Raw genomic sequence first — 14,330 nt, 5'->3', positions numbered from 1 at the left:
TCTACCACTTGATGAGCACTTCTGGAGAGGACACTGGCACCAGACAGTTGCCTCCCATGCCATCTGCAGACCACAGACAGGAAACAAGGGAAGGCAAACAGATATAATCAGACAAAAAGGAGAAGAATCAAACCAATCGTATTCAATACATATCGTGGATTATGGAAAATTTAGTTTTTGTATGGACGGCTTGAGCTGCCATGTGGAAAATAGATTAGAGAGGCTAATAACACCGAGTGCTTGGATCTGATCAATACTTTCAAGCCCAAAGTCTCCAAGAAATAATTTCCTTTACAGCCAGATAAAAGAGGTGACTTGCAGGACTGTGTCCTCAACTCAACTCCAGTAGGAGTCCACCCCCATCTTACTGATCAAAGGGAGAAGCTTCTGAACTCTCATCTGACTTCTTCTTCCTAAGGCCACTGATTCACAAGAGGGACACACACGAACAGTTACAGGCAACATTCAGTGAGCACCTCCTCTGTTTTACAAATAGAATCTCATCTCATCCTCACAGCCATATTATTAACCTCACTGTTCAGATGCAGACAACCTGCCGCTGTAGTTTGGATTCTAATCAGGTTCTCCTCTAAAGTCTAGTATTTATTACCTGCCACTTAAAGAGGTCTCCCCAAGAAAAATAAAAATAGAACCACACTTCTATCGACAGACAGACATCATCCTCAAGACAGATGGCTTTGTGAAATTCCGTGTCAGTGACAGAAGCCAGGGCTCCGTGACTTCAGAAAAAATGTGAGCTGAATTAGGAAAATAAACTGGACACTAGCTAAAGTAATGCCCAAAGCTCCCATCGTCACGTCACCTACTGTCAGGGCAAGGGAAGGGGAAGGAGGATGGGCACAGAAGAGCAGGGAACAGTGCCCTGGCTGACTCTGAGGGTGCTGGGGGCGGACCGAATGTCAGAGTCCTTTTGTGATTCCCAGGAACCCCCAGGATTAGAACTCAGCTGCTGCCGCCAGCCTCCTGATGGAAAGGGGGGAGATAATTCAGTAACCCAGCATTTTTCAGCAACTGCTCTGCTCCAGAGGCCGGAGGTGGCAATAACAGTTAGATAAATCACCAGCGAGAAACCAGGAACAGGGGAAGAGCCTGAGCTCTGCCAACAGATTAAGGACAGAGTGTCGGTCAAAATCTAAGGAGAGAAAAAGTACAAAGAGAGGCCCTGGGAGAACCTAATATCCTGGGGATGAACTAAGGACAGGGTTGAGGGGAGCATGGGGGGAAGGCTGAGGAACCATGGGAGGGGTAAGGATGAGTGTATATGGGATGTGACGGTTTACAAGCAAGTGAAGAAAAGTTAGGGGCTGAGTGAATAACAGCATCAAGAGCCACAGATGGGTCAAGCACGCAGACCACCTTCAAAGACCATACTGGACTTTCAGAGCTTATTTACAAACTCCGTATAAATTAGCTTAAAGGGCTGACATCAGGATTAAATTAGATGGAGTGGGTGAGGGGCTTAGCAGACCATCTGGATGTTCCCCACAGCCTAGATCCCATGATGGAGAGCAGAAATCTTTCTCCCTCTTTGCGAGACCCTCAACACCCATATCGGACCAAGTAGAAGGTAATTTAATAAATATCTATTAAATGGGCAAAAAAAGAAATCTATTATAAAATGCCTGAGTTTCCAAATTGTTACCTCTGCCTGAATATGAGAGATGTATTCCACAATTCATAAATGAAATGCTTACAATGCGAATAAATGCTCACTGAGATAATAATTAAGCAGGAACCCACGTGTCCAATGAAATGCAGTCAATTGACAAGAACAAATGGCTATCTGAACCCAAGCAGGAATGGTGGGAAGCTGGAGAGTGGTGAGGAGGAGGGAACGGAGGTTAGCAGGGAAAGACAGTCATAAGAAAGTGAAAGAGGAGAAAGAAAACATTCCGATGTCAGAAGCTTGAACCTCTAAAGAATGCATCAAAAGAGAACCAACAGCCCTACTCAAAAGGAGTTTGTGAGTAGGCTTATTCAATTTATTTGCACTTAAATAAATGATATAAAGTTGATACTATGATAGATACATATTTCATCAAATTAATACAGAAACAGATATATAAAGTCCACACCCAACACAACTAATTTTAATACAGTGGGAAGAACTGCTCTAGTTACAGAAACCATCCTTTCACATCCAGGATCAATATCTGTTTGAATACCTAAAGTCTAAATGAAAGACAATTTTTGTACGTGAACTGGAGTGTGAACGATGCTTGAGAAACTAAATCACTGCTCCCATCCAAAAGATACAAAGTCCACGTGAAAGAGTCGCCCACAGCAAACAATTCCTCCAGGATTCAGATAAACAAGTTTATTCTGCATCATAGGTGCTTTTCGTATCACGGTTTACATCACAAGAGACTCTGATTATTATTATTATTTCATACTTCGAAAAAAAATCAAGATAGTGTTTGACACTATGATTATCTGCTACATTTGCCTTTAATTTTAAGGGAAACATTCCAGTCAGCTTGCCCAGTGAAACCTTTGCTATTACATTAATAACGTGAGTCAGTATTTTTTTCTAATTGATTTCATAATTTCTTTCAACTTTCCCTAAGTTTCCACTGTCTTCCCTCCGTGGTTCTCCTGGCATAAGGAATGCTAGGTCTGGCAACACTTCCACAGAAGCAGTGGACCACAGTCTAGCTATTTTTTATGCAAGCAGCTTTGCTAAGATGCCCATGCTTTCATCGCTTCCTGGCTTTGTGTGGTAATATACATATGCGTGTGTGCTCAGACTCACAGGCACACACTTTAATTACATGTGTACTCTCTGGGATCACAGTGACAAGGATTTGAAAAATATATTTCCACAGACTTAATCCCCCCTGAAGCATTCACTGACATGAAAATATGCTTTTTTACTTCCTCTAAAACTGGGTGTAACTAGAACAGATTCTAAAAATAATTGCTTCCCCCCCCCACCCAGAAGCCAAAACAGCACATTTATTTTTTCCCTACATCACCTATTACTCTTTAAAAAGATGTATCACAAAATCTTCGTACTGAACGGAACATTAAAGGACCAGCTGAGTGGTTCTTTTACTACCAGATCAAACATGATAAATGAAGTCAATAAAGATGTATTTACTGTTGAATTAACAACCTAATTTCTTCAAACTCTCAACTTTTCCAGTCACCTTAAGCTTCTCACACTCTAGGTGGGAGAAAAAACACATAAAAATGTATCCCTCAAGAATACATTCCCTTCGGGTATTTTTCTCAAAAGATCAAGGAGATCACGGAAAAAGTGCCCACTGCTTTTTGCTAAACAAAGACCGATATGGAACAGCTTCCCCATTTTAGCTGTCATGAACCTCCAGGCATAAATCTAGAATAAATTACCAGCAAAACACAAGCACATACTATCATTCTTTTTTCAAGTATGATCGGAAAGGATCAACTTAAGTGACTCAGAAGATTCAATTAACAAGATAACTGATTTATCTGCTCAATCAGGAGCCCCTCTCAAGACTACTTTCTACTTAACAGAACTGATTTACCCTGTTTTGTGGCTATCTGAATATTACATTTAAGTAAGGTTCATCTCTAAATCAAAGAATGGATTCAATTTTTAAGACTTGGGATTGTGCTTTGCTCCTTTTTGTTGCAAGGAAGAATGAGACCAGTGAAGGGAAAAAAGAGATGTGTGTGAAACGAGACTAACTCAGGAGGAAAGAACTGCAAGAAGGAAAATATACTGCTCAAGATCGTTGTAATTTGGTTCGAAAGTCCCAGAGGTAATGCAACTCCACGATCATCCTTTGTTTCCTACCAATTTTAGACTGCAAAAGGAAAGCAATATCAAACATCAGAAGGGAGCGTGTTGGGGAGTTTCAATAGGACCCTGGCAGCTCCCCCTAACTGGGCTAAAACATGGTTCTGAGCGCAGTGTTAATAGTGTCAGTCACAAATAATAAGATTCTGCATGGTTTCAGTATCTGGGTCTGATATAGGTTTATTCTGAGGACGAGCCAATCTGTTAGGCTCTGGGGAAGGAGAAAAACATCACTGCCTAATATCGCCACCTGCTGGCTATTTGTGGAATCACATGCTCATTCCTTAGAGGAACTCCTGTTCTAAAAACACACAGGTGCTGTTGCTTCAGTCATGTCTGACTCTTTGCGACCTAATGGACCTTAGCCCGCCATGCTGCTCTGTCCATGGGATTCTCAAGGCAAGAATAATGGAGGGGGTTGCCATGCCCTCCTCCAGGGGATCTTCCTGACCCACGGATCGCACCTGCGTCTCTTATGTCTCCTGCAACGGCAGGCAGGCTCTTTACCACCAGCACCACCACACACACACAAACCCCACTAGAAGTCCACTTACCACGAATATTCTAATTCTCAAAACCACTAGGGTTCATAAACTATAAATAAACTCTGCATTTGTCCTCCTTTTTCACCATATGTTCTTTTTATGAACAAAGCCAAGCTGAGTGGTATTTCCAACCATTTACTCCATGTTTTAGAAAGATGTATGGCAGTTTTACAAGTTAAAATATTGCTATTTTTTCTCTCTGAGTAACAACCAAACCTCCAAAAAACTCTGCACTGTGGCAAGGAATCTACAGCCACACTGAAAATGAAATAGGACAGAATTTTGAGATCTTCCTCCTTGTGTTCAGAATTCAGTTCCTGTAGGTAAAAAGGTCATCACTATTGCCTTGTTTCTGGTTCCTAGGAGGTCTCCCGCAACCATACCAACAACGGAAATGACTTCTTGCATGAGTCTGAAATGCTGACTCCCCTGTTTCTGGAGGCTGTGGAAGAAAGAAGGACACTGACATCAAGACTTAGAAGACACTTATCTTCTTCATACCTGTCATCCTGGATCAGGCTACCACCTACATAATAAGTGACAAAACGTAGCTGGGGCAGTAGGCATTGTTATAAAATGGTGATGGAAAGCAGAAATGAAGTCAGTCAAGAAGTCCCTAAGGTTCTGGTCCTTCGGGAAGTGAGGGTTCATTTTCCATGGTGGACACAGGAGGACCAGCCTTCTCACTCCGAAGAGAGATCCGAGATGAGATACAATGGGGAGGGGGCGCAGGGGAAACCCACCTCTGGCAGCATGGATCAGAGGCCTGTAGTCAGAGGTCACCTTCTCACAAGCCATGAACTGTGCTAGGCAAGCCCAGGATCAAAGAGGAAAGGAAACCTTCAAAGAAGCTTACAGTATTTGATGAAATTTATCATCTCCCCTTGAGATGGTTGGATGGCATCATTGACTCAACGGGCATGAGTCTGAGCAAACTCCAGGAGATAGTGATGGACTGGGAGGCCTGAGGGCTGCAGTCCATGGGGTCACAAAGAGTCAGACACGACTGAGCGACTGAACAACAGCTTTGCTGAACGTCTCCCCGTGTCCACAGCATCCCCCACCAAGTTCTGTTAGTTTACATTTTCTGATGAGCACTCGCTTTTTCCTAGAGGTGAATACTATATATTCTGGCCTGGTGTTTCTGACTCTTTTTAACTGATCCTCTCCTTCAGACAGATATCAACTTTTCATTTGATGTCACAGAGTATTAAACGAAATGCTGTATATCTCTATGTTCATCTAATGTGACTACAAACGCTCCCAGATATAAAATCAAATCTTTCACTTCTAGATGCCCTTGGTGTCTAGAAGAATGCTGGTTATAAAATATAAGCTAAATAAATATCAGTGATTGAGAAGGGAACTGGTAGGAGATGAGGAGAAAGAAGGAGACAAGACAGATTTCAGATTCTACTTCCCTCAACTGTCATAAATAAAGCAAAACCTCAAAGGCAAGCTTGGCCTTTAAAGATAAGTTACATTCTGAATCTCAAGAGGGGTGGCTACAAAGATGTCATCAGAACAGCAAGTTTGAGGCTTTGGTGCTGGGCGTGGGGGATTTGCGGGGATGAAAAGTGCAAGAGGAAGCAAGAGAGCTGAAGTGACTGAATCTTATTCAACAGTGAGTTTTCCTGTTACAGAAGATCAGAAGGGCAGAAAACCTGCAAAACCTAAAGAGAACCTAGCAACAGGAAAGCTAGAAAGCTAGCTGGCTGTTGGAAGGGAAAAAAAAAAATTAAGAATGGCTAGGGAATGCTCAAATTACCACACAATTGCACTCATCTCACATGCTAGTAAAGTAATGCTCAAAATTCTCCAAGCCAGACTTCAGCAATCCGTGAACTCCCTGATGTTCAAGCTGGTTTTAGAAAAGGCAGAGGAACCAGAGATCAAATTGCCAACATCCGCTGGATCATGGAAATAGGAAGAGAGTTCCAGAAAAACATCTATTTCTGCTTTATTGACTATGCCAAAGCCTTTGACTGTGTGGATCACAATAAACTGTGGAAAATTCTGAAAGAGATGGGAATACCAGACCACCTGTCCTGCCTCTTGAGAAATCGGTATGCAGGTCAGGAAGCAACAGTTAGAACTGGACATGGAACAACAGACTGGTTCCAAATAGGAAAAGGAGTACCTCAAGGCTGTATATTGTCACCCTGCTTATTTAACTTCTATGCAGAGAACATCATGAGAAATGCCGGACTGGAAGAAGCACAAGCTGGAATCAAGATTGCCGGGAGAAATATCAATGACCTCAGATATGCAGATGACACCACCCTTATGGCAGAAAGTGAAGAGGAGCTAAAAAGCCTCTTGATGAAAGTGAAAGTGGAGAGTGAAAAAGTTGGCTTAAAGGTCAACATTCAGAAAACGAAGATCATGGCATCTGGTCCCATCACTTCATGGGAAATAGATGGGGAAACAGTAGAAACAGTGTCAGACTTTATTTTTTGGGGCTCCAAAATCACTGCAGATGGTGACTGCAGCCATGAAATTAAAAGACGCTTACTCTTTGGAAGAAAAGTTATGACCAACCTAGATAGTATATTCAAAAGCAGAGACATTACTTTGCCGACTAAGGTCCGTCTAGTCAAGGCTATGGTTTTTCCTGTGGTCATGTATGGATGTGAGATTTGGACTGTGAAGAAGGCTGAGTGCCAAAGAATTGATGTGTTTGAACTGTGGTGTTGGAGAAGACTCTTGAGGGTCCCTTGGACTGCAAGGAGATCCAACCAGTCCATTCTGAAGGAGATCAACCCTGGGATTTCTTTGGAAGGAATGATGCTAAAGCTGAAGCTCCAGTACTTTGGCCACCTCATGCGAAGAGTTGACTCATTGGAAAAGACTCTGATGCTGGGAGGGATTGGGGGCAGGAGGAGAAGGGGACGACCCAGGATGAGATGGCTGGATGGTATCACGGACTCGATGGACGTGAGTCTGAGTGAACTCCAGGAGATGGTGATGGACAGGGAGGCCTGGCGTGCTGCGATTCATGGGGTCGCAAAGAGTCGGACACGACTGAGCGACTGAACTGAACTGAGGCAATTCCAAACCTGCTCCTCCCCGCAAAGGCCTGAGGAGAAACCACCAAAAGCAGGTCAACAAAGGAGCACCCTACACATTATTAAAAAACAAATTTTACCTTCAAACACCCACTCTCTCATAAACCTAATATTGAAGGAAGGAGGAAAGGAAAAATACTTTTTATGAGTTGGCAGTGGCCTTCCAGGACATTAAAGTTAGAATACACTTCTGTGTTGTGAGCTCTGCAGCTCAACCCAGGCTACTTAATGGTTAAGCCAGGCACATTTCTATGACACCAGAGTAGATTTTTCCTCAAGTCCCTGATGAAGCAAAGGGAAAACTAGAGCATCTCTCTATAATTAGGGTAAACATAAAAACATCATCCAGACAGGGACACTTTGCAGAGTAAAAGGGGACAGTGTTAATAACTATTCCGGGCCAAGAGGCATCTGTTGGCTCAGCCCCCAGCCGAGTGGGACTTCAGCCACCCTGCCAAGAACCAGGAGAAGCAAGGAATAATGAGTGTTCTCACTTAATAAGGCCAAGCACATGGAGCAAAGCCCAGGTAGGCCTCTGGCACGCTGGGGGCTAGACAGACAATCCAGGGAAAACCTAAGTGTGAAGAGGAAGCTACAAGTTAGGGTGGATTAGAAAAGAACAGATATGGCATAAAGCCTCAGATTCATTCTGTGGTGCAGTGAGTCATCCACAGGCTGGTTACAGACGGCCTCTCCAAGTCACCTAACAGCATCCCTACTCTTGAAATCTGTCATCTAACTGTAGAGACAGACTTTATTTTCTTGGGCTCAAAAATCACTGCAGATGGTGACTGCAGCCATGAAATGAAAACACGCTTGCTCCTTGGAAGAAAAGCTATGAAAAACCTAGACAGTGTACTAAAAAGCAGAGACATCACTTTGCCAACAAAGCTCCATCTGGTAGAGGTTATTGTTCTTCCAACAGTCATGTATGGATATGAGAGTTGGACCATAAAGAAGGCTGAGTGCCAAAGAATTGATGCTTCTCAACTGTGGTGCTATTGAGAGTCCCTTGGACAACAAGGAAGTCAAACCAGTCAATCCTAAAGGAAATCAATGCTGAATGTTCATTGGAAAGACTGATCCTGAAGCTGAAGCTCCAATATTTTGGCCACCTGATGCAAAGAGCCAACTCACTGGAAAAGATCCTGATGCTGGGAAAGACTGAGGGCAGGAGGAGAAGGGGGTGACAGAGGATGAGATGGTTGGATGGCATCACTGATTCAATGGACATGAGTTTGGGCAAACTCTGGGAGATGGTGAAGGACAGGGAAGCCTGGTGTGCCGCAGTCAGTCCACAGGTTTGCAAAAAGTCGGACACGATTTAGTGCCAGAATAACAACCACGGTGGATATCAGCTTGCTGCTTCCAGCCCATCTGGGTTGTTTCTCTGACGTGGCTTTTCACACAAATGCTTTCCTCTGCCCAGAACATTCCTCCCAGCCCCTGGTTCTCTGGGCCATTCTCTTCCAGCCCCCACTCCCCCAGGAGGACTTCTCCAGGGAACCCTTCCTTCATTTCTTCATCAGATTCCTACTCACCATGCATTTTTCCTCTCGAGGCCCTTCCCATTTATATTTTATCTGTTTAACAGCCACCTTTGCCTAATTTCTTCAATCCTCTTTTCCCAGTGAGACCTGGCTTACAGGTAGCTTTCAACAAATATTTATGGATTGAATAAATTACACAGGAAAGTGAAATGATCTTTTTGTTGGCAGTTAAATGTGCAAGAAAAATTTCTGGTTGTGAATTAGCTAGTGAAAAGTTTTTAAAAATTAAAAACAAACAAACAGACCCAGAATAAGGTTCTTAGTATTTTTTTGAATGAGACTCTCCAACAGTAGTTGCTAGGAACCCTGAGCCGTTAACTGGCAGAAACAGTGTGAGATCAGTGTGGAGGCCTGACTCAATGTGACATCGGCCTCTAGTGGATAAAGTTGAGAATACAGCAATTCCGAGTAAAAAATACCCCACAGCACCAACAAAAATCCCAAAATTGTTCCTGCTTTTCACATATAAGAGGAATTTTCCTTCCATACGGGCACAGTCTATTGTCAGATTTTTACCTCAACTAAATATTTAGCTTTTTGAGCAATCGCATTTAGAAACAGCTATCACATCAGAGCTTCCCTGATAGAGATTTTATACCAAGCCTGAGTAGCAGTCAATATTACTACCTTAATTCTTTTTTTCCTAAATAATCTTATCCAGGCTCCTGGTGTTTTCCTTGGACTTGAAGGCTACCAAATACTCCTGAGATGGAGGTGCATTTTAAGCTACCTGCTATTCAAAGGGTATGTGACATGGAGAGAAATGCTGGGATCAAAGAAGAAATGAGTTGAAGAGAAGAGAGTGTACAAATTACAGGCATGAATATAGGAACAAGTTTTGCTTTGTAAACAAAGCAGATGAGAGGATGCTGTTTAATGTTATTCACTTTTCTCTTCTCATTAGCACTCAACCTAACATCCTGAGATCCTGGAATGCGTACAGTGTGTCCATTCAGTTCTGCAGGTCTTGCTTTAAGAGCTTGTCATTATTTTTTTTTTCCTTTTGGCCACACTACACGGCCTGTGGTTTTTCCCTAATCAGGGATCAAACTCATACCTTCTGCAGTGAAACCGCAGAGTCTTAACCACTGGACCACCAGGGAAGTCCGTTGTCCTTGGTTTTTTTTTCTTTTAAAGATTTTTTGATGTGGATCATTTTTAAAGTCTTTATTAAATGTGTTACAATATTGCCTTTTGTTTTTATGTTTTGATTTTTTTCGTTGTTTTTATGTTTCAATCCTTTTGGCGGTGCAGCATGTGGGATCTCAGCTCCCTGACCAGGGATCCAACCCATGCTCCCTGCACTGGAAGGTGAAATCTTAACCACTAGACCACCAGGGACATCCATTGTCCTTACTTCTTAATCTCCAGGTTTTAAGGGCATTATTATCGCCCACTCACCCTACTCCAGTCCTTAGAACATCTTTACGTATCTCTTATTGAATCTGCACGCAGGATGTTGCTCAGGAGAGAAAATCTTTGGAACTCAAATAAGTGCCACTGTATAAAGTTAGCTCAAGAGGGAAAGGGGTGGTACAGAAGAGACCATCTGTGTGCCTCTCAGGGCAGAAGGGCAGCAGGGGGCACTGTAAGGGCAGCTCCTGTGCTCTCAGGAAGGAGGCTGAATCTCTTGGCCACACATGTTCCAATTTAAATGTACCGACAAATAAATCCACATTCCCACGTAAATCAAATAATTCTTAGGTATTGGCCCCTCCTTGCTTTAAGCAATGGGAACCACACTGCCAATCATGTTCTCAGACCGGATCTGAACAGGAAAGGTACTTCTGAGCACTTTTCTCAAAGTTCTGTTTCCCCAAACACCTGGAACTCACACACAGGTGTCATACAGACGGCACCCTTGCTCAGATTCAATTAAGTGCCATGGTACCAGCTGGTAATTGTAAGAGCTGGCAGAGAGAGAAGCAATAAGGTATTCATTTAATAAGCCTATCACCTCGGCACTATCCCTCTTTCATCCTCTTTTACATTTTCCACAGCACAGGATGCTAGAACTCTTTTGAGAATGGAAGCCCTGCTGTGCCAGGGAGAAGTCGGAGGGGGCACCAGGCAGAGGAATAGGCAGGTCAGAGACATGCCCTTCCAGGGGACTTGAAAGAAACAAAGATGTGGGTTAAGTGACCGCCCCGGCCCCCGCCGCCCGGGAGTCCTGGGGCATACCCACCATTTCCTTGAATGCGCTTTCAAGAGCCCCGATAACCAGGCACTCGTGCGGGATCTTCTTCTCGGTGAAGAAGCGCGTGGGCGGGGTGCTGGGGGAGCCCGGGGCGCCCACCCCTCCGCGGAGCGAGGCCGCGCGGGTCAGAGTCCGGCTGCTGGAGGGCGTGTGGTCCGGCTCCTCGCCCAGGCAGGCGGGCGGCAGCACGGCCGAGTTCTTCAGGATCTCCACGATGTCCTGCAGCTGCTCCGTGATGTGGTGCTGCAGCAGGCGGGACGCCACCACGGCCGCCCCGGACCCCGCGTGACCATCAAACAGCGACCAGTAGTGGCAGGAAACGCCTTCTGATTCCTGCGGGGAGAGGGCGACAAGGAAGCGTGAGAACCGCGGCGGCCACTGCCCCAGGCTGAGGGCGACCCCTCTGGGGCTCAGCGCATCCACCCGTGGTCTGTCTGCAAACGAGGGCGGGGGTTGGGGGGAGGGCAAGACACTCAGGGATGTGTACCCAGGTGCATCCCTGCTGCTCCGGTATGCCCGCGCCACCACCGCCCGCCTCACCTCCCGCCCCACCCCACCCACCCCCGCGCCGCCCCCGGAGATAAGTGGTCCCTGCCTGTCCACCAAGGGCAAGATCTCAAGGCATCACCCTCTCCGCTGGCGTGAGATCTACTTTAGTTTGACGTGTAAGGACTTCCCTGATGGTCCCTGGGCTAACACTCTGCTCCCAAGGTGGCAGGCCTGAGTTTGATCCCTGGTCAGGGAACTAGATCCTTCATGTGGCAACTAAGACTTGGCACAGTCAAATAAGCAAAAATAAATATTAAAAGAAAACTGATGTGTAGAAGTGAGAGGTAAAACTACATATAAACAGTGTCTTAACAGTTGTGACAGCTAATTTCTCATCTCCCTTCTGCTGCAACCCCAGAGCAGGTCAGATACATAGTCTTTTTTAAAAAAATTTATAATTGTTTATTTATATTTAATTGAAGGATAATTGCTTTACAGTACTGTGCTGGTTTCTGCCAAACATCAACATGAATCAGCCAGAGGTATACATACCTATGTCCCCTCTCTCTTGAACCTCCCTGCCCCTCCCTCCCCATCCCACTCCGCTAGGTTGTCACAGAGCCCTGGTTTGAGTTTCCTCAGTCACACAGCAAATTCCCATTGGCTATCTACTTTACATATGGTAATATATATATTTCGATGTTACTCTCTCCATACATCCTACCCTCTCCTTCTCTCCCTCCCTTCCACCCTCCCCCTTTCCCCTCCCCCCACCACTGCGTTCCTAAGTCTGTTTTCTATGTCTGTCTCTTTAGAGGAAATTAGGCCCTTTTTACAGATGCTTCAGGGTAGTAGTCTCGCTTCCTCCCCCACAATAGGGCTTTTACATGCTCAGATAATTGCCCCATCTGCCTAGGTCTACATCCTGAATTTTTAGAACATGTTTTTCCCTTGAACACCCCATCTAGTCAAACCTTCACAAGATGCAGACAATTAAGATCTCCTCTTCACGTGTCCCGCTTCCCTCGGTTTCCCAGCTGTCACTCAGCATCTTGGCTTCCTCTTCCTACCCTGAAGCCACATGCAGCCCATGTTCCCTCATCTGCCATGGATCTGGCACCTGCTGGTTGATTTTGAGACTGTTTCAGGATGAGCCCTTTTAAAAACCCATGTTTGAATCATATATGCCTAAGATCTCAGCTACGGGGGGAAAAAAAGGTGTTCAATTATGATGTATCTAGAGTAGTAAGATATTAAACGCTGAGATTAAATAGGTACGGTACATGTTACATCCACTTCTGGCAACTAGGTTTGTCTACACTGCAGCAATAAATACTGAATTCCTTTTGTTCATTGAAACCATTATATAAAGTTCTTTTGGTCTATCTTATTTTTTTTAATTGAAATATAGTTGCCCTATAACATTGTATGAATTTAAGGTGTACAACTGGTTTGATACATTTATATATTGTGATATAGTTGGCATCATAGCCAATATTTAACATCTCTATCACGGCACATATTTCTTCTTTGTGGTTGGAATTATTAAGTTCTAATCTCCTAGCATGTTTCATTATTATAATACAATATTGTTGTCTGTGTTCACTATACTGTGCATTAGATCTCTAGGACTTATTTACTATCATCTCTCCTATCCCCCTACCCTCCAGTCCCTAGTAACCACCGTTTTGGGTCCATCTTAGAATGATGCTGGAAGATACTATGTAGAAGAATGACATACACCACTACTCTACTTGTGCCCTTTAAATCTTTGTTTTTACTCAATTCTGTGCTAGATGCTTAGAGATAATTTTTTTGGGGAGGTCAACAAATATTTACTGAGCAATCTTTCTGTGACAGGCACACAAAGTGGGGCAGTAGGGATGAAAAACTAGATGAAAGAGATATCAATCATAATCTGATCTCAAGAATCCAGGGGAGAGAGAGACACTGATCAAATAGTCACACAGATAAATGCAAAGTCATAATTCTAATGAGGGTGACAAGGAGAGATTCTTGGCACTGTGAGACCAGCCTGCAGAGGGGCATATTGGAGGACGCTTCCTGAGGACATAAGCACCAGGCTGAACAGCCAATGGAAATCTACAAGGTAAGGAGGGGAGAGGAGAGAACGCCAGGTGGCAGCAACAGCAGGTACAAAAGCTCTGTGGTCGAGCTGTGTGATGAGGAAGAGGAGACTGAACGTGGCCATGTGACTGAACAGGGGAGAAGGCAGGAAAGGAAGGAGAGGACATGAGATCGGAGAGGACAGCTGGACCACGCAGTCCCTCCGCAATACACAAACGATCCAGAACATGTGATGGCTTTAGCTTAAGAGTAACAGAAAACCACTGGTTGAGGTGGGAGTTAGAAAACTGATTTATATTTTTAAAACATCATTTAAGCTATGCTGTGAGGATTAGGAGAGGAGAAAGGGTGAAAGTGAGAATGCCAGTTAGGACATCAGTTCAGTCGCTCAGTCGTGTCCGACTCTTTGCAACCCCATTAACCGCAGCACGCCAGGCCTCCCTGTCCATCACCAACTCCCAGAGTCGACCCAAACCCATGTCCATTGAGTCGGTGATGCCATCCAACCATCTCATCCTCTGTTGTCCCCTTCTCCTCCTGCCCTCAATCTTTCCCAGCATCACGGTCTTTTCAAATGAGTCAGCT

At 44.4% G+C, this 14,330-nt stretch overlaps 1 protein-coding gene across 1 annotated transcript in view; it reads right to left on the bottom strand.

Moving 5' to 3' along the window:
• Positions 1-14,330, bottom strand: part of PPM1H (protein phosphatase, Mg2+/Mn2+ dependent 1H) — a 291,919-nt gene that overhangs the window by 145,575 nt on the left and 132,014 nt on the right. Inside the window, exon 3 of the mRNA XM_052640809.1 lies at positions 11,157-11,501. Within this exon, the coding sequence (XP_052496769.1) occupies positions 11,157-11,501 (345 nt within the window). The remainder of the gene's footprint in view (positions 1-11,156; positions 11,502-14,330) is intronic.

The sequence above is a fragment of the Budorcas taxicolor genome, chromosome 5 (genome assembly GCF_023091745.1).
Source record: "Budorcas taxicolor isolate Tak-1 chromosome 5, Takin1.1, whole genome shotgun sequence".
NCBI lineage: Eukaryota > Metazoa > Chordata > Mammalia > Artiodactyla > Bovidae > Budorcas > Budorcas taxicolor.
Note: the sequence above shows the minus strand (reverse complement) of the source record. Positions and strands in the feature narration are given on the sequence as shown.